At 50.5% G+C, this 19555-nt stretch overlaps 4 protein-coding genes across 4 annotated transcripts; 1 reads left to right on the top strand and 3 right to left on the bottom strand.

Moving 5' to 3' along the window:
• Positions 1-3397: 3397 nt before the first annotated feature.
• On the bottom strand, positions 3398-4849 carry COCMIDRAFT_104202 (uncharacterized protein; the record flags this gene model as incomplete). The annotated part of the gene is made up of 1 exon (XM_007693120.1): positions 3398-4849. One exon carries the CDS (start codon positions 4847-4849, stop codon positions 3398-3400), a length of 1452 nt encoding a protein of 483 aa, XP_007691310.1.
• Positions 4850-6182: 1333 nt separating this feature from the next.
• COCMIDRAFT_104187 (uncharacterized protein) lies at positions 6183-6986 on the top strand (the record flags this gene model as incomplete). The annotated part of the gene is made up of 2 exons (XM_007693119.1): positions 6183-6738; positions 6808-6986. The coding sequence occupies 2 exons, from the start codon at positions 6183-6185 to the stop codon at positions 6984-6986; spliced, it is 735 nt and encodes a 244-aa protein (XP_007691309.1).
• Positions 6987-8074: 1088 nt separating this feature from the next.
• On the bottom strand, positions 8075-12606 carry COCMIDRAFT_104159 (uncharacterized protein; the record flags this gene model as incomplete). The annotated part of the gene is made up of 2 exons (XM_007693118.1): positions 8075-11988; positions 12039-12606. The coding sequence occupies 2 exons, from the start codon at positions 12604-12606 to the stop codon at positions 8075-8077; spliced, it is 4482 nt and encodes a 1493-aa protein (XP_007691308.1).
• A 4037-nt stretch (positions 12607-16643) lies between these two features.
• COCMIDRAFT_29163 (uncharacterized protein) lies at positions 16644-18503 on the bottom strand (the record flags this gene model as incomplete). The annotated part of the gene is made up of 1 exon (XM_007693101.1): positions 16644-18503. One exon carries the CDS (start codon positions 18501-18503, stop codon positions 16644-16646), a length of 1860 nt encoding a protein of 619 aa, XP_007691291.1.
• Between the last annotated feature and the right edge of the window lie 1052 nt (positions 18504-19555).

Here is a 19555-nt window from a genome sequence, read left to right as displayed (position 1 = left end):
GATGGGGCCAGAGGGGGAGGGGGGTCGAGGGGACGGAGACAAGGGGGGCCATAGACATCTTATCGCACTGTACTACCCGACGACATGTTCTTGTTGAACTTTTTTCCGAAGATCGAGTTCGTGAATGCGATGATGAGCACTGTCAGACCGGGCTGATGGGAAGGGGTAGATTCTGACCCAATGGTTGGCGGATCACTTGTTCCTCGCTGCTGGTACTTGCTCGTTAGCACTGAATCGCTCACTTGGTTCGCGGAACCCTATCGGATGTCCGAGGGTGGTCCGTACTTTCATGGCGTATTTCACAAGGGCGCACGGCCTGGAGGTTGTCCTGAGAGCCTAGCTACCGAGTTTCTAGTACTACTACACAGTACGCGGACGTTACTTTGTAGGCAAGGGTGTAGCGTGTAGCGTCCTACTCTAAGTATTAGGTGCTAGGTAGGGTGGCAGATGTTGGTCTAGATGCAGGGACTCGAAGGCGCGACCACGGTCGACGCATGCTGTAAATGGTTTCAGATAGCATGCAGTAGCTGTTGTCGCTGCCTCGTCCTACATGCCTTTTTGCTGCAAACACGTAAGCAAGCGTGTGTGTATAGCTAGGGGTGGTGTGATAAGAGCGGCAGGCTGATGGGTGCAGCAGACAGCATCAGAGACTGCATACTGCATACTGCAGGCAGGACAGTGTTGACCGACATAAAGCCACACGTCGAGGGAAAGAGGGAACTTGGTGGGGACTGGGGGCACTGGGGGGCTGGGGTACAGGAACCGATCGATGACATTGTATAGAGGCGACGGGGGCGTAGCATCGGTGGCATTGCGTAGCCGAATGCGGTTTGTTCAGGGCTTTGACGATAGCAGGAGAGAAGATGCGTGGTCGTGTTTAGCGCGGCGCTAGTGGGAATGGCGTTTTGGCTTAGCGCGCCTGCCCTCCGGCGCGCGCCTTCTGGCGTCTGCGTCGTTGACCGAGACAGCGGTTCGCCGGATTCGGCTTAGTCACCGGTCTGCTGTGTACAAGGTCCCACGCTGTTTTCAAACACTCCAAAATAACCCTCCTCGGCTTGCTTCGCCCTGCGGCTAGCGCGTCATCCCTAGGAAGAAACGCCAATTACCTCAGCAGCTCCCCCCGGCCTCAACCGCATGCCCACTGGGCTCATCGGCGTAATTAGCCACGCTTCAATACTTGGGTTTCTTGTCATCGTTGCACCTGCAGCCCAAGCAGATAGCTGAGGTAACGCCTCGGAAGCGACCGACGCCACCCTGGCGCCAACTGAGGCCACCCCGTGGGCCAACCGGTGGGAGCCGAGTACAGTGCCGCAGTACATGCGCCGTTGACATGTCTACTCAAGTGCATACTCGCTAGCACTTACAGTCGGAGCCACGTCGGATGAACATCACATTGAATCCATGCTGTGTACGTACCATGTACACGACGCCATTCGCATACCTAGAGGAATCCGTCTTCAACCGCCCTCTTTGATTGGCTGTCTTGCCTCAAACCACACCATGCTACATGTCAAAATACGAGCCAGTTTGAGCTGAAGACTTCAAGACTTGGATCCTGTGCGACGGAGAATGAGTCAGAACCTCTTTTTGATTTCTTGCATTGCATTACCGTCTTATGGCCTGCGTTCTGCCTGCATGTCACGATCGGATCTATGTATGCAAGTAGTTGGTTCTGTACCGTGCGCAGGGGTGTACATTAAAAAAAACATAGTAGTCCTAGTCGGTCCTTGAAGCATGTACTCCTCTAGTATCGTGTTCGGAATAGCCTAACGGCATCTCAAAATTTAGCAAATGCTTCTTTCTCAAAATTGCCGCTTGGTTACGTAAGGAAAGGGCCTTGTGGAATAGCAAGCAGCTGCAGATGCATTTGTAAGCCACGAGCCACAATGACCGCGCCGTGTAACCGTCAGGGAGCAATGAACATACTAAGCAACTACGTAAGCACGCAGCCAAATTCACAATGGCCTCTCGCACAAGCTGCCAAGAAGATATTAGCCACTGTCATTTTCTGACCACGCTACCCGGCCCCGAGTACAGTACAGTAACAGACATACGATCGTAATGTGGAGCGGTGTGGAGGGGGTTCCCCGTCGTATGAACACACGGGAACCGATAGAGACGCTCTCGAGACGAGCAGCCACCCAGGGCCCTTGCAAAAAAAATAACTTACCAAGGTTCATGCCGAGTCAGCATAAACTTACCTCGAATGTGTCACTTTTCGGACCGTTATTTACAGGCCTTCCTGCAGATCATGCATCGGGACAGCACCTTCTACGTTGCTCGCACGTTACTTTCGCACTTTTTTTCTGTTTGACACGCAGGGACTTGCCGTGCCGGGGTGGGAATAGGCACCGGCATGGCGAAAGACAGGCATCGAGGGCTAGTCCACGAACCATGCATATATGTCTCGGGCAAGGGTGCCTGGTGAGCAGGAAAAATGAATGCGCGACGACAAGATAGGTTGTACGGTGCGACATGATTTACAGCACTCGATATTTGCGCCTTGCTAATCTTGTGTTTTTTTTGGTTCCCTTCAACTTTCAGATATTGCTTTACTGTCTAGTATACTGTTCACAAAGATAGTATGTACAGAAAGTAGAAACCGTTACAATATTATAGTTATGTTATACAGCTATAAAGTCACTCACTTTCTAGCGTGCCATTCATCCTAGTTAGGTTTTGTTTAGATAGTGGCCCGTATAGAGTATCATATTTTTTTTGCCTCACCGGATGAAGGGCTATCGCCGCATTAGTTAGGTGGCATCTGAGTAATGTTCTTGGTACATAATGGTTTGCATGTGCGTGCCGTGGCTCCCCCACGGCGAAGACAGGTATCTCGGTCAAGTTCGAGAACCGATGCATGTTACGATAAGGTCCATCACCACCTTGGTTAGTTAAGTTGCATCTGAGGGGTTTTCTTGGTACATGAAGATTTGTATACACAGTGGGGGGAGGGAAGGCATTTCGGAAAATTCCAAAAGCCGATGCATGTCACGACAAGGACTACGTACTACTACAATGTTCGTTACTAGTTACGTTGCATAAAAGGGGGGTTTCTCGAGACATAAAGAGTTGCACGTGGCCTGAGGAACGCAGGGTAAGGGACAAGCATACTGGTCGATGTCACGAACCATGTCACAACGGCGCCTATCGCCGTGTTAATCAAAGTTGCATCATGGTGGCCTTATCGATATGCACCGATTTGCACGTGGTGTGAGGGATACAGGGTGCAGGGAGAAGACAAGCATCTTGGCAAAATCCCACCAACATGGTGCCAACGGCTGTCAACTATGTTTACATTAAATTGCACTAGAGTGGAGGGGTGGTCGACGACCTCGCTCCTACTTTTTTGCCTATCTATCCTATCTACATGGTTTGAAGTATCAAAGAATAATAATTACAAACCTGCAAGAAGCTTGGGGAGGACTTGAGTGTCAGTGTACTTCCAAATTTGGCTGCTGTCATGTACACGCCAAGCGGCGCCAGTAAAGTGCGTGTTCCTCAGACCCTGCAGGGAGTAGAGCTTAGCGTAGAAGCCGTTCTTGATCTCCTCTGCGCTGACTTGCAAAAAGTACGGTGCGTGGGAGTGCCACTCAATTATCTCCGGCTCAGTCTGTTGGAACTTGTCCGGGTTCGACGTTTGAAGTGCCTTGATGGACCGGACGATGTCAGCCTTGACTGCATTATCGGCCCAGGGGAACGAAGCCTTGCTTTGCAGGGTGCTCGAGAAGATGGTCCAAACACCATCGATAGCAGTTGGGTTCATGAGGTTCACAGCTGGAAGGACAGGCAAGTTGTATGCCTTATCCTGTGCGGCGTTTGTGATGACAGTCTTGGGGGGAATGCCAGTGTTTCTGACCACACCGACATAGTAACCCGCGTCAATGTACTTTCCGAACAAGTCCTTTTCAGTGCTGCTCAGGTCCAAGGGAGCAACAAAATCGAGCTTGGGGGGGATAGCAATGACGAGCTTCTTGGCAATAAGAAGTTTGGATCCCTGTGGAGTCTTGACAATGAGCTGGACGCCGGCCTTTCCCTCACTTCGGCGGGTGTAGGTAACCTCGGAGTTAAGGAGAACACTGGAAGTAGCACCCAGGACGGCACCGACTTTGGTGTAAATCTCGCTGCTGTTGTGACGAGCCGTGACGAGAAAGCTGCCAGTCGTGACAGCTGCGACCGTGTTGGCTCCCCAGTATCGCATTTGCTCGACAGTGGGGTTTGATAGGAAGTCGCCCGTTCCCCAGTTGAAGTTGTACATCTGCATGAGGGCGCCGGTGAGATTGTACTTTTCGAGGAATTTGCCAAATGGCATGGTCAAATCCTCGGGGACAGGGTATGGCAGGTACGTGCCATCGTTCAGCTGGGGATACTTTGCAAGCTGTGCGCTGTAGCCTGCAAAACCTGCAGCAAACTCTTCCTGGGTGGGGTTGTAGGTCCGGTTGACGGGCTTGCCAGTGCGCAAATCATAGTCCAAGTTGGTTGTCGAGGAGAAAGAGATGGGAGCAAGAGGAATATCGAGGCGGGTGAGGTAGTCGGTGACGTATGAAGTATTATGGAAGGTCACCAGGCCCTGCTCAGCTGTCTTACGTGTTGCTGGGTCAGTGTAAGTTGCCACGTGACCACCGAGCCTGGGGGATTTCTCGACAACAATGACGGATTTGCCGGCGTCCTGCAGGCGGACCGCTATATGACAGCCACTGGAACCGCCACCAACGACGACTACATCCCTAGTGATGATGTCCTGGGGGTAGAACTTCTTTCCATTGACGGTGAGTGGCGTATTTGCGGCAGTGACACTGGACGCGAGGAGGCAAGCCGAAAGGCTGACAAAAGAAGCTACAGAACGCATAGCGAGAACGAGGCCAGTGTAAGCTGAGAGAGAGCGTGAACTGAAGGGTAGTGATAACCTCCATGATGGAATCATGCTCTGCTTTTAAGCTTCCGCCATTTCTGCCCGTTCTACCAGTTTTACCCGTTCTACAAGCATAGACTTTTTTTTCTTACTGTCGAGATGGCTCGAGTATGTTTGCAAGAGGGAATTTCCAGATTCAGTCAACTACCGACCAGACGCTGTCCGATTGCAGCATTTCCTCGATGCCCCTATTGCTAAAAGCTTGTGCAAAAGGATCAAGTGGATAGCACAAAATGACCCCTGTAGCCGTACTGAGTGGCTGACCTACCTTTTCTCGCTACCCGATTCGGGCAGATTGGGGGCCTGGCGTGCGAGTTTATTTTACTTTTCCTGAGAAGAATGATCTGACAGGACATACGGAAAACAGGTGGAAACAATGACAGCCAAGACAGTGCAAGTATGGCGGCGCGATGCTATGCTCACCAGACAGAACTACACGGAATAGGCCGAGGATTAGCCGCGGGAGGTGTTCAGCCACAGGAGGCGTTCAGCCACACACACACACACACACACACACACACACACACACACAGTGTCAAAACTTCGTACGCACTAAGCAAGTACTGCGTAGGGCCCAATCACGTATTCTCTCCAAGTCTTCATGGTCTGACAAGGACAAGATGCATGCGAGAGACAGGGGCTCATAGCGCCCCCGGCGGGCCGCAACGCCCCTGCCATGGCTTATACCGCACACCGCTAGTAGCTAACGCTTGTCTGTAGGCAAGTATCTAACGACATGCACAAGTAGGGGTAAGCCATCATCTCACGACACCGAGCCGCGAGCTGCGAGGGTCAGCGTCCCGCCCCGACATGATATCCCGTAAGCCACGCTAGACTATGCGCCAGTCGGCTGCTTATAACTTCGGATGCTTAGCATCGCCAAGGATCGGGGCACGATACTGTACAAGCCCTGGTATGCATGTCGTCAGCCAGCGCATGCACATGTGCATACCCATCCTATCAGCCACGTACAACAGGGGACACTTGGCCCCCAGATCCCCATCCCCGGTGGGTGCATGCACATGCAGTCAATGGTCGCCTTTCCCCCTCCTCCTTCCGACTTGCGCAATTCTCGGTGATTAAACCCATGTGGCTCTCGTCAGCCACTGCCGACGCTTGCCATTGGCCCCTTCACCCTTCGCCGTTCAGCCGCATTGCATCCACCCGGTGCCACTCGACAATTTTCGTTTCGATATTATCATCATTTCTTTACTCATCCTACCTACTACCGATCTACGCTGCTCCGACGCCCTTGCAAGAAAAAAAAGACATGACCACAGCGGCAGTTTTCGGCAGTACTGGTGCTGTTGGCAGCCATATCCTCGGCGCCCTCATTGCCAATGAATCTTACGTCTCCATCAAGACCATCTCGAGACGCTTACCAAGAGCCCAGTCATCGAAGCTTGAAGCCATCCTAGAAGCTGATACGTCAAAGTGGGGGGACATTATTTCCAAATGGGATCCTAAGCCGTATGTCGCCTTCAATGGCATCGGCACCACACGCGCCCTGGCTGGTGGGCTCGAAAACCAGCGCAAGATCGATCACGATCTCTGCATCGAGACGGCCAAGGCATCCAAGGCTGCTGGTGCCAGCATCTACGTTTTCATCTCTGCCGGCCTCATACGGAGTTTTGTCGGCCGCAATCTACCCTACAGCAAAATGAAGATTGGCGTCGAAGATGCCATCCGTGACTTGGACTTTGAACACGCCATTATTCTAAGGCCAGGCATGATTGTCGGTGATCGCGAGAGGCCCAAGTCCATCTTCCTTGAGACAACCATTGGAAACATTCACAAGATTAGCCAAGGCCTCCAAGACTTGATTGGTATGTAATTCCTTCCCTTCTTTCCACTGCACGTACCGGACAACCAAGCTGCTGACACTTTCGCTTTAGGTGTGGATCAGAAGATCCTCGGACAGGCTGCAGTCAATGCTGCGCGAATTGCGCGCGAAGGTAACGCCCCTTCCAAGTATTGGGTCCTTGAGCAAGCCGACATCATCAAGTATGGTCGCGATGAATGGAAAGACGAATCCAAAGACGAGTCAATTCGTCCAAGCGGCACAGAGTTGTGAATCTATCATAGTATCTTTGGTTTTCGCACTCCCGTTATTCTGATTATTGATAACTGATCATGGAGTTGGGTGTTGTAAAGGAAACTTGGGGCAGCCCATGCATGGTGTTTCTCAATTTGCATAATTACCCTTTGATACCTGGATCCTTTGGGAAACGAATAGATGTATTCAATGTAGAATGTTTTAGACAAATTACATGACCTTTTATCATTCAAACATTCACTGCCAATCGTTGGTGCCTATCGAGTTTTACATCTTCAACACATCACACTAAACCCATCTCCATTTCATACGCACTTTGGACTATCTCCCACTACTATATTTATTTCTAGTGGCTTTGGCATTTGAAAATGTTCACATAAAGAAGGAATCATGTTTCAGTGCAACATTCCACTGTTATTTACTTGCTTTTTTGTATTAAACTTCTACACAGACCTCAAATATTTGAAGCAGCAGAAACGTACACGATAGGTTCTCAGAAAAGATCATAATCAAAGGAAAAAAAATGTTGCGAGGAAACTACTTCAGCAGTAAAGGTTAAAAAGTCATGCGGGCAGCATCAGAAAGGGTAGGGGAGTATGTTTCCAAAGAAGATTATAGACATTCTTAGATCTCTAATCTTTACCAAAAAAAAACAAGTGGATTTGAGACTTCAACTCTTAGGATCCCCTTAGCTAAGCAGGACAGTGGGCCATAGGAACAACAACCACTGTTACAAATCCCGTCAACTATTAGGAATACAACTTCACTTTAATCTTCAATGCAAAAGGTTTTGGCAAAGGGTATGTATTCATTTTCTTCCTTCCTTCCTTCTTCCCACGGCTCTACATCCGAGCAGTCAACTAGTTAGCAGCCCAAATTACTACTAGCTCTACTAACAAACGATGAAACACTCCTACAGAGGAGGAGCCAATTGTAAGATGAATTATAGTTATATATATAGTATGCTATCGCCGAGCATAAGAAAACGCCATAGAAGCTAGCAAAAGACAATAAGAGCTTCCATATTTGAATCATGAAGAGAGAAACAAGAAAAGCGAGAGAGAGAGAGAGAGAGAGAGAGAGAGAGAAAGACTCAAGGCAGGACCCTAAAACCCAGCTCTCTTCTCAGCATCCTGCTGCTCGACAGCAGAACTCCTTCCAACAACGGTCTCGCTATCCAGTGATCCCTCCGCGCGAATCGGCGCCGCCTCCTTCTGAATCGTCGGGCGCTTGGGCACACGTGCCCAGTAGTACAAGCCACAAGCGGCGAAGACGTTGAAAACGATATACACCCACATGAGGCCAAAGTTGCGCCACACAAGCGAGTAATCTGCATGCACCGTCTTCAGGAACACATTTGTGTCGCCCATGGGACAGAAGGCGCAGTTGGCCGTCGCACTGGGGTTCTGTACGTACCCGCCAGCCATGGCCTGGTACTGCGCCATGTACTCGCCGCAAGTCCCATTGACAGGGTCGAACCTCAGATACTCATTCGCCGCACACGTGACCGACGAGTCGGCCACACCCACCGCCAGCATACCGCCCACCAGGTACGTAAACGGCGAGACGCGGTACATGAAGATCCAGAATCGCGGCATCTGCTCGGGCGTCGCGAGGATACCGCAGAAAATGACGCAGAGCGTGAAGAGCAAGTTGCCAGTGTTTCCTGCGTTCTCCGCCGTGTCCGACGCGGCAATCATAAAGTGCGCAAAGGTAGAACCGAACATGAGGAAGGTCCAGACGAACAGCCACATTTGGGCGCCGCGCAGCGCAGTCGAGTCCGTGGCTTCGGCGTTGTGCGACAGCCCGATCGGGTAGTACCAGCAGAGGAAGAGCAGGACCGACATGAGCGTGTTCCAGGGGAGCTCGACAATGATATTGGACAGGATGAAGGCCTTCCACGAGTACGTCTTGGAAGGGCGCTCGCGCGCCTCGTAGAGAGCGCGCTGTGCGACAAAGTGCGGCATGATTTGCTGGATGAACTGGCCAAAGAGGAAGAACAGGGTGAAGATGGAGAACATTTGGTTTTGCAGGCCTTGCAGCGTGTTGGGCGTTTTGTAGAGCGAGAAACCAATGTAGATGGAGGTGCTGACACACAGGAAGGCTTTGGAGTAGATGTATGTCGGGGTGCGCCAGATCTGCTGGAACACACGTAGTTGGACCTCGTAGAATTGCGACCAAAAGGGCGCGGCGAACTCTCGGAAGCTGGCGGCGTCGTGGGCCTGGCGGGAAGCGGTGCGGTTCAGGTCCGTCATGCGAGAGCGCTCTTCCTTGAGCTCGGCGAGGTGCGCTTGAACGTGTGCGTATTCCGGTGACTTGCGCCAGGTGTCGTGCCAGTCGATATCAGTGTGGGAGCCGGGCGCTGCGCCGATAACCTCGAGCATCCATTCTGCGGGGTTGGCAGCAGGCGGGCATGGAGGTCCGCCATTGCGCGTAAAGTAGTCGATGAGGATCTTGGAGTTCTCGCCAACGTCGCCGTAGTACACAGTCTGGCCACCAGACTTGAGGAAGAGGAGGCGATCGAAGCGCTGGAACAGCATGGCGGACGGTTGGTGGATCGTGCAAAGAATGGCTTGACCGTTCTTCTTGAGCTTATCCAGCAGGTCGAGAATCGCCCATGATGTCTGAGAATCAAGACCAGAAGTAGGTTCGTCGAGGAAGAGAAGCAGAGCTGGTCGAGCGGCAAGCTCGACACCAATCGTCAATCGTTTGCGTTGTTCAACATTGAGACCCTCGCCGGGGACACCAACGACGGCGTCGGCGAACTCGGTCATCTCAAGGAGCTTGATAACTTCAGTAACATAGGCAATCTTCTCCTCGCGAGGAATGTGAGCGGGCTGGCGGAGAAGAGCGGAAAAGGTAAGAGCCTCGCGAACGGTAGCAGTGCTCAAGTGGAGATCCTGTTGTTGGGCATAACCAGTCTTGCGCTGGAACGAGTCATCTCGCTCCTTTCCGTCAACGAGCATTTCACCAGAAATGACGCCCATGGTGGTACGACTGGCGAGAACATCCAAAAGAGTAGTCTTTCCGGCTCCAGAGACACCCATGAGGGCCGTCAAGGTACCTGGTTTGACCCAACCGTCAACATGATCAAGAATCCTACGACGTTCCTTTTGGATTTCGATATCATAGCAAATGTCCTTCCACTGAAAAATGGCAGTTTGTTGCTCAATAATGGCAATTTCATCAGATTTGGTGTTTGCCGCAGTAGTGGTACGCTCACTGCCGCCCTCGACGTCGTCTTGACCGGTACTCCTGTCCAAGTTCTTGTGTCCACGGCGGAAGACAAGGATTTCTCCCTTGGACTTCTTCTCAGTGATGAAATCAGAAGCAACCAGGTAGATGGCGCAGAGAATGATCATGAAAGCAAAGATGATGCCGATATTCCTCCACTTGTGGCTGGCCTCGTAACCATATGTTGACCTGATGTAGTCGTCACCGAGGACAAAGGGCTGTCCGGGAACAGATCCGACGGTGGAGCAAACACGGTTGCTGCCACTAACATCATAGCCAGGACCCGAAGGAACGTAGTTGACGCAAAGGAATTCGCGGTTGGTAAATTCGTTGACCATGATGGACTCGAATCCGAATGCGATGGGATCGATATAGGCCATCCAGCGAGACCAGCCGGGCATGTAACCCGTTGGAATGGTAAAGCCAGTGTACATTGTGAGACCCGTGATCAAAATGGCAGCAAATGGCAGCGCCTCGACGAGCGACCTGGTCAGAGATGCGATGGATCGGAAAAACATAGACATGGTTAGGGTAAGGATGAACGAGGTAAAGACGAAGAAGAAGAAAGGCCCAGGCTCTCTCCGCAAATTCGTCATAAAGTAGAGAATCAGGTTGGATGCGATGGAGTTGAGGATCTTGTACGGCAGATCCATCAGCATAGACGCGATAGCCTCGGCGGACGGATGGTAGAGGGCAAATCGAGAGTGCTTCTCCACGATCGGTCTTTGGGCGTAGAGGGTAAGCATTTCGAGACCGGAGCTAAAGGCATTGATGACGATGGCAAAGAAGAGGAGAGAGCCGCGCTGGAAAAAGCTCGCAGTATCGTTTTTGAGGTTGAAGAACATACTGGAGATGATTAGAGAAATGATGGCGTTTCCCACGGCCGAAGAAATGGTGATGCTAGGATCACCCTTTAATCGAACCCAACTACGCCAGAGGCACAGTTTGATCTGCTGAACGTAGGACAGAGTATATGGCGACGATACACGCTGGGCCTTGGCTTGCTGGGCTCGTCGGGATTCTTTGAACCTTTCGAGATGCTCGCCACCGGGTGTGTATTTCGAGTTGTAGATCTCGATTTGGCTCAGGAGCTCTGCGCGTTCGCGCGAGGCCTTCCATCGAGCAGCGAACTCATCGGGCGTTCGGGGAACCTGGTTCTCATACCCAGGCTGCACAACACGCTCAAGATGGCTGGTCATGGAAGTGAGGAAATCTGCATCGGTTTGTCGATCGGGGCAGACAAAACCCATGTTTAAGAAATACTGCTTAGCCTGGGCGGTAGGTCCGAAATAAATCTGGCGACCTTTGTACAAAACCAGGACCTTGTCGAAGTAGTCGTAGGCAGCTTGGGGTGCTTGGTAGATGGCAACACAGGCGGTAGCTCCGTTAATTTCGGTTTGCATGCGTAGCGTCTTGCAAAACTCGATAGCGTTGGCGCTGTCAAGACCACGGGTAGAGTTGTCCCAGCATTGTAGCGGTGCCTGGCTGAGACAGGCCTCAGAAATACTGACACGCTTGCGCTCTCCTCCAGATACTCCGCGAATGAAATCATTTCCGACAATGGTGTTTTTCGTGTGGCTGATACCGAAGCTGGCCATGATGACATCGCGCATGTGTTCGGCATACTGGTCCACGGTAGCCCCTCCAGGAATATGGCGTGGGGCTCGCGCGCGGGCAGCGAAGAAAAGGGTATCTCCGACAGTGATGTTGGGGAAGTGAACGTCGACTTCAGCGGTATAGACGGCTTCTCCTCGGAAATTCTTGATCAACTGCTTGGGAGTCACACCTAGAGATTGTCAGCGGGAGGCAGTGAGTTTAAAGGGCATCTATTCTTACCTTGGTAATTGAGGTTCGAGTTGTCGTCGACATAGAAGCCGTGAGTTTGTCCAGTGAGAGTCTTCAAGAAGGTTGAGCATCCCGCTCCGGGAGGACCAAGGACGACAAGCATCTCTCCAGCCTCGACTAGACCCTCCAAATCGCGTAGGATCTCAATCTTGCGCTCGCGTTGGCCCATGATCTTCCTAACGAGGCCGGCGGCCTCTAGCCAGATGTTGCCAACGCTCTTCTGGTAGTCGGTATCGAATCCGAAACCATACACATTCAAGTTGCTGAAGGATACGCCTAGTGTGCGCAGAGGATGCGCTTGGTTGTCGTCGGTATGTGTTTGCAGCATGGCCTTTGCCCAAGCACGCGCACTGAAATTGCCGCCATTGGGATCAAGTTTAGATCCAGGTTCAGCTGCAAAAGGATTCTGGCTGGTAGTTGAGTAGACGCTGTTTTGTGTGAACTTCCTGGCGAGCTGATGAACCTCTTTTTCCCTCTGCTCGGCACTGGAGATGCTGTCGTTGTTTGTGAGGCTGTCGGTGTGGTGGGATTGATTGTGTAGTGAGCTGTCGGAAGGCATGGCGCCGTTGGGGGGAGCCTCGAAGCCACCTGGTCCCAAACTCATGGCGGCGGTTGTTCTGGTTTGAGAATGCCAGGTGTTTTCAGAGAGTTGGGTGCTAAGAAAGAAGTGGTGAAAAGGTCTGGGAGGTTATTATAAGAAGTAATCTTGAGATGCTCCTTCTTGGCTAGTGCGATTGCGGTAGCCGCAACGGGAGCTTATCTGGGCCCTTGACTATATGCGGCGTAATGATGTGCGGACGAGTATGTTGTCCGTAGTGTGTATGGCTAGCATTGGGATGGGTAAAGATCGGAAATACAGTTGCAATGCCAACCAGTGGTATGTTGCTGATGTTAATTGTGGGGGGCACCCTAGCTGGTCAATGTGGCTTGATATTCGAAACAAGCAAAAGCACTGTTCCGGCGTTTTAGCAGCGTTCGCTTGGTGAATGAGTGAGTGAACAATGGCGATCACGTGCTATACTAGCCCAAGCTGGCAGCGATACAAGCTCGCACTCGGCTTTCTTCCTCATTGCGGACGTCTGGTGCGAGATTTACTGAGCGCAAGGCCAAGTCGATTGCTCCAAGACTCTCTAGTCAAATTGCTGCGGCAAATGGGTCGCATACGGCTGGCACCCGAAATGCGGTCGGCGCGTGCCTGGCTCTCGTCAGCCAGAAGGTGTGATGAGAGGGGAGCTATTCTAGAGCCTCGTTCAATCCCGAGCGACCAATCATGTCGTTTATTTTACTCGTCTAGCTTTCCTAGCCGGTGCAAGGGCCCTACTCTCATGCATCTAACGTTATCCACACCCATGCTGCTACACGTGGTCCGTGGGTGATGTGCAAAGCCAGGGTGTCTGTGGCGGTGGCCCGCACTCAAACCCTGTCCGTCGCTCCACGCAGTCTTCTTCCTGCAACACCACGCAATGGCTGATGAGAGGTCTTAGGGACGAAATCATTCGGTCCGCTACCCGCTGTTGCCTCTTACCCTCTACTCTTTCTGTCAGCATTGATATGCATATTCCATCCTTGGCTGTTAATCACATTTAGCCGTTCCCACTGGCACATGTACATAAAACTTGACTCTCCTTCATACCCTCGTGGTTTTGGACACGCCATGTGGTAATGGTTTTTTCTTCAAAATTATTGGCTGGGGCACCTGTCAATCCTAAGAATCCTTAACCATACCAAAAGTTGTGCCTGCACCAGCCTTGTATATTACCTTGTAGCCGCCACTACCACCCTTAAGGGCGGGGGAGGCTTATGTTGTGGAGAAAGGCCACCAGCCGCAACCAACATTGCTCTATATTGCTCAACCAAACTCTTTCGGCCAGATACGAGTCGCACGGTATGAGCATTCTACTCTCCCCGTTATGTTATCGGAGAAGCAGTAGCGAACCGCTTTTGGCTATTTTCCGATCTGACCTTGGCCCCTGCGCTACCGACCAGGTCATGGTAGTCTTGTTCCTTGCTTGGAGCTCCTAGCATGAAGCCCTTATCCTGTGTGAGACTAGGGCACACGTGGATTTTACATGCGCAATTTTGGACAGCAAGATACCTTTTAGCTAGCAAAACTACATACCCGTTATAGATGGAATTTATACATATGTATATACGTACAAGATTATACACAAAAGTAATGTTACTATATTCATTTAGTGACGACGAAAACTAGACGTCGGTGGAGATTCTAACGGCATCTCCTGAACTATGGTGTTCACACACTGACTGCACCCAAAAGATCTAGTTTAGACCCCAGCCTCCTCTCTCGGACTACACGGTCGCCTAATCGGGCGATTTCCTAATGGAGGCTTGTAGCGAGCTTACTCTAAGCACAGCGATAGATCTATATTTCTCCATTGAGCCTGCAGATCAATCTGGAGCCGATCCTTGAAAGATGCCGCATATCCCTCATTGGTGACGAACAATAATATCGGCAATTCAGCTCCGGGTTCCCCATGTCGATCACCATGCACTTCACCGCTTTCTACTGCCCTTTAACTTATATATGTGCCCCCAAGGCTTTCGCCTCAGCTAATCCCTAAACATCTGGCATCAAGGACTACAAACAGAGCCACGTAATCATTCGTAATGTCGCTGTTATCGGCGAAGTATCAGGAGGCATTTACCCTACTACTCTTTTGAAGCATCAAAGTAAATCTGCCATTACAGCTGAAATTCAGAAAACAGTCGGTGGCCATGCCATAACCTGCATCGATCCCGTCACTAGCTCTACAATCGTGACAGGTAACCAGGTTTTCCACAACAACAGCATTGTTTACGACAATATGTCACGATCCAACCTTCCTCTTAGTCAAGACGTCCATCCATTTCGAAGCCCGGCATACCGCGACTTTCGTACCGGAAAAGAAGTCAAAGTATCATACAACGATTCTGACACCGCGTCAGTCAGCGCTGCCACGGATGCCCTGAACAAGGCGCAAAACCAATAGCTCCAACTCTACAATGTATCATCTCTTCCTAGTCTTATACCCGTGAAATTGCGCCGGCAATTAAGGGGATTTGTCGAAAAGTGTGAGCTACAGGCAGCGGTTCCCATCATGCACAACTTCAGCCCAGGTGTCGTATCATCTTGCATCGACATCCCGGCGGTTGTAGCATTTCGATACTATCACTCTAACATGACCAGCTTCAGTTTTGTATCCACAGCCCACCTAAACAAAACCAAATTGTTACCCAACGTTCCAAGCTGATTTGGCCAAAGTCTCAAATCGCCTTTTGAACTCATTGTCATTCCCTCAAAGTCCGATTTCACAGCTCCACCCGGCTTTAACTCTCAGGAGAGAACGAAAAACTGCTCAGCAAGTAAATCAGCGGCAGGATACTAGGTTACCATCACCATCAAGGAACTCTAGATTCCCCACCAAACTCAGCATCGCAGACACCCATCGCGGAAAGGATCCTACAACTTCCCACCACTACCCACAATTCCACAGCTTTGCGCCACCTGCCTATTCCTGAATCGCAATGGACCTTTTTTTCTGGCTTTGAGCAAGACTAGCGCATCTATTGCATCGACTTCATCCAGGAAAGACTGTCAAGTCAGGCATCGTTCACACCATTATGCCATCTCCAGAAAGGCCAATCTTGGTATTCATTCGCCGCCACAGGAGAAGTCTGAATGATCCCGAGTCCAGGAATCACTTCTTCAGTCGAAGAGAATAACTTGAGAAAGCTTCGCCAGTACGAAACTCTACAACTCTTTTACTGCGGATCTTAAGAAGAGAAAAGGGTTTGGGTTCGGTGTTGAATTGGTGTGATATAGTACTTGGAATAGTAATTCTTATCAAAGATTTTCAATTTGAAATTATTTTGGAGGATAGGTAGCAAGATATACAACACTGCAAATCCGGCTGTTTCAGTTAGGAAATTTGCTTGCGAGGCTGAACCTTTTTGCAACAGTGACTATAGCACGATTGTGCCAGTAAACAGCATCACTGCTAACATTTCCGCTGAAAAAACGCTATTTTCTTCACAAGACAAAAAATATTTCCATACCAAAAATAAGATCATGAATACCCATCTTCACAAAATCAAAAGCTTGATTACAACTAACGTGGTTCATAAGTGAGTCGGTCACCCAAGTGAGTCGGTCAGTCAAAATCTCACCAAAATTTCAAATTAACAGGGGTCGATATCTTAATAACTAGATATTAAAATAGTTTAAAAATCTCAAATAATCGCTGCATCTATATAATAAAGAAAATATTATAGTTTTATCTTAATAGCTATAATATCTATATAGTTATTACTAGTTTTATAGTTTAACAGGGGTATATAGTAAGGATCTTAATAACTACTGTATAGAACTTCTTTAAAATCTCTAGAAATAGTCTTTATATATAAGGAAGTAGTATATTAGATCTTTAAAAGATTCTAATATCTAATTATTGAGACATCGACCCCTGTTAATTTGAAATTTTGGTGAGATTTTGACTGACCGACTCACTTGGGTGACCGACTCACTTATGAACAACGTTAGCTCTACAACATTCAACCCTAATATACTAAAATTACCCTACATCTTCCGTACTATTCTTAATACTCCTTCGCCAACTTACTCCTCGCCCTTAACAAATGCCCATACTTGAACATAACAAACGGAATCAAACTCAACACCGTACCAAACAGCGCCAGAATCAATCCCGCATACTGACTCCCCACATTATGAAAGAAGGCACTGGCAAACAGCGGCGTCACAGCCCCAAGCGTATTCCTCATCAAACCCTGACCCGCAATCGCCGACGAAGATGTCTCGCCGTAGCAATCCGCAGTGTACGAGTACGTACTCTCAAACACGAAGAAGATACCGAAAGCGATGGGTGCGAGACCGATGACTGGCCCTACCCAGCTAAGCTGCTGGTACTGAGTAAAAGAATAAATAAAGAGGCCGATGGGGAGCCAGACGGCGCCAAACATAGCGCCATAGAGACGATGCTCCGGTACAACGCGCACGTTAGGGTCGGATTGTAGCTTGTTGTACTTTGCCATTTGGAAATGATGCGCCGCCCAGCCGAGGACTGTGCCGACGGCGAGAGAGATGTAGGGGAGACCGCTGACGCCTTCGTTCCAGCCGCGCTTCTCGGTGAAGGTGATGGGGATGACGGAAAGGAAGAGGAAGACGACGGCCCAGCAGAAGGCGATCCAGAGACCGAAGGCGAAGACGACGGGTTCGGTGACGAGCATGCGAAGGGCTTTGACAGACGAGGCTTTAAGCATCGATTTGACGTCGGGCGTGTAAATGTCGTCTTCAGCGACGTAGCGCTCGTCGCCTGTGGCTTTTTGGAGCTGCTTCGCGCGCTTGTGAAGCTTAGCACCGCCACGGGTCTCGGGGAAGAGGACGAAGATGAGGATGAGAAGGGGAATGTTGGCGAGGCCTTGGATGCCTTGTACCCAGCGCCAGCCGAGTGCTTGGTCGATGAAGCCAGCGTAGATGGGCGCGGCGACCGTACCGAAGATAGCGACGAAGCTGAACATGGCCATGGGTCGCCCGCGCTTGTGCGGCTCGTACATGTCGTCGAATGTGCCGCCGACGAGGATGGTGCCTACGCATCCGAAGAGACCGAGGAGCAGGCGGAGACCAATGATTGTGCCGATGCTTTGTGCGAGTGCGAGGCCGATGAAGATGAGTGAGAAGCATAGGAAGGCGCTGGCGTATACGATTTTGCGGCCGACAAGCTCACAGAAAGGTGCCAGCACCATCGGCGCGATAGCGCAGGAGATGTTGAACGTGAATAGTCCGAGTTGTCCGTATATAGCGTCGACACCAAACTCTTCACACATGCTGTTGATACCGGAGCTGTATGCCGTAGTCGCGAGGCCAATAAACAGCGTCATCAAATTCAGCATCGTAGTGATGCTGCGCTTGTGCCAGGGATTCCAGTTAAAAGGATTTTCCTTATCGCCAGTCGCGAAGCTCAAGACAATGTACTCTTTGCCTTCGTGGTTGACCATTTCCGTCAGTGTAAGGGGCATGTCGCAATCGACGCGCTTGATGGGTCCACAAGCAGGATCGATATCCTCAATATCATCTGTGAGATGTTTTCCACCGGCGATCCTCCCGATCATAAGCTCACCCTTTTCATTGCGAAGAATCTCAGAGTTCATAGAGACATTGTCTTCATTTGCGAGCTTACTGTTCACTCTTGACAAGAAAGCGGATGTAGAGGTGCCGGTATGAGGAGCGGTGTTGGCGGCAGTGTTCGCAGCCGTCTGAGCAGCAGTGGAACCGTCGATCGTATAAGGGATGGAGCCGTTTCGGGGTGTAGTTATCGATCCATTTCGAGGTGTGACTGGCGCACTTTGAGCGACTCGGTAGGATGAGTTTGCTCTTGATGCTGCTAGAGACGGTGGTCGGGAAGATTTGTTGTAAAAGGATGGACCGTAGTATCCGGACATGTTGGCGAAGGTATGGGGAGAATTGTGTTGGAGAAGCGGGAGCGAAAGACGCGGGTGAGCGCGATAATAAGGGATGGCCACGACAAACCCAGGACTAAAACGGAGACACGAACATTTCAACTTATCGATGCCGGCGAGGTACCGGCATGGCAGAAAAGCAGGGGAAGTATGGGCTAGCAGTCATCTCACCAATGCCAGTGACCGTAAACGCCCGACAAACAGGACTCGAGCAGGATGCGAGAGCAGAGAGGCCACCCATGCAGTCTCGCCTTCAACGTCATATCGTCTGTGCACAGCTACGGACAAGACCTCTATCGTCGTGGCCAGGAGAACAATCGGGTGAAAATCTGATATCCGTAACGTGTGCCGCCACTATGCGCTCTAGCGTTTGGGATCGGACGAAGAGTTTGGTGTTGAGGCTCTGCGGGACTCCACTTAGCGTGCGGATCAGTCGGTAGATTTGCGGCATGACGTCGTGCGTGGGTATCGTGAGCCCATAATTTGCATGCGTTTCGATAAGCTCTGGGTTTGTGCATCGTAGCCGCAAAGGCCCGAGCACACGCCTGCCAGCGGCGTATATGTGGTCTGATCGAGATGTTCCTTGAGGATACTCCGCCCACGTCAGTGATCTCGGACCCATGCCAAGAACAACATCTTTGCCATGTCGAACATGGGGAATGTTCACCGAGTTTGAACCTTGTTAGCTCATCGATCGTAGAAAGAAAAACGATATGAAATATACTTTCGCCACCCGCCAGTCCACGTGTAAGAATTGCAGGCTCTTGTGTCCCCGCGGCTGACTTCTGTTAATACATATCCCTTTGTTAGTATATACGAGGTAGAATGCAGGATCAGATATTTGCCTTTGATAGTCAGCACTCATTGATACTCTAAAATGACACATGTTTCCCGCGCAACGTTAGTGCTGAATGATAGAAAGAACATTCACTCAGGCAGTCAGTCTTACCAAATACTTGAACTGACTTATTGAGTACACATCGCAGTGTAATGTCATAGACGAGTGTGCTAATGCTGGTGAATCTCTTAGCCAA

The sequence above is a fragment of the Bipolaris oryzae genome (assembly GCF_000523455.1).
Source record: "Bipolaris oryzae ATCC 44560 unplaced genomic scaffold scaffold_152, whole genome shotgun sequence".
In the NCBI taxonomy this organism is placed as follows: Eukaryota; Fungi; Ascomycota; class Dothideomycetes; order Pleosporales; family Pleosporaceae; genus Bipolaris; species Bipolaris oryzae.
The sequence above is the reverse complement of the archived record's forward strand: the minus strand, read 5'-3'. Positions and strand labels throughout refer to the sequence as shown.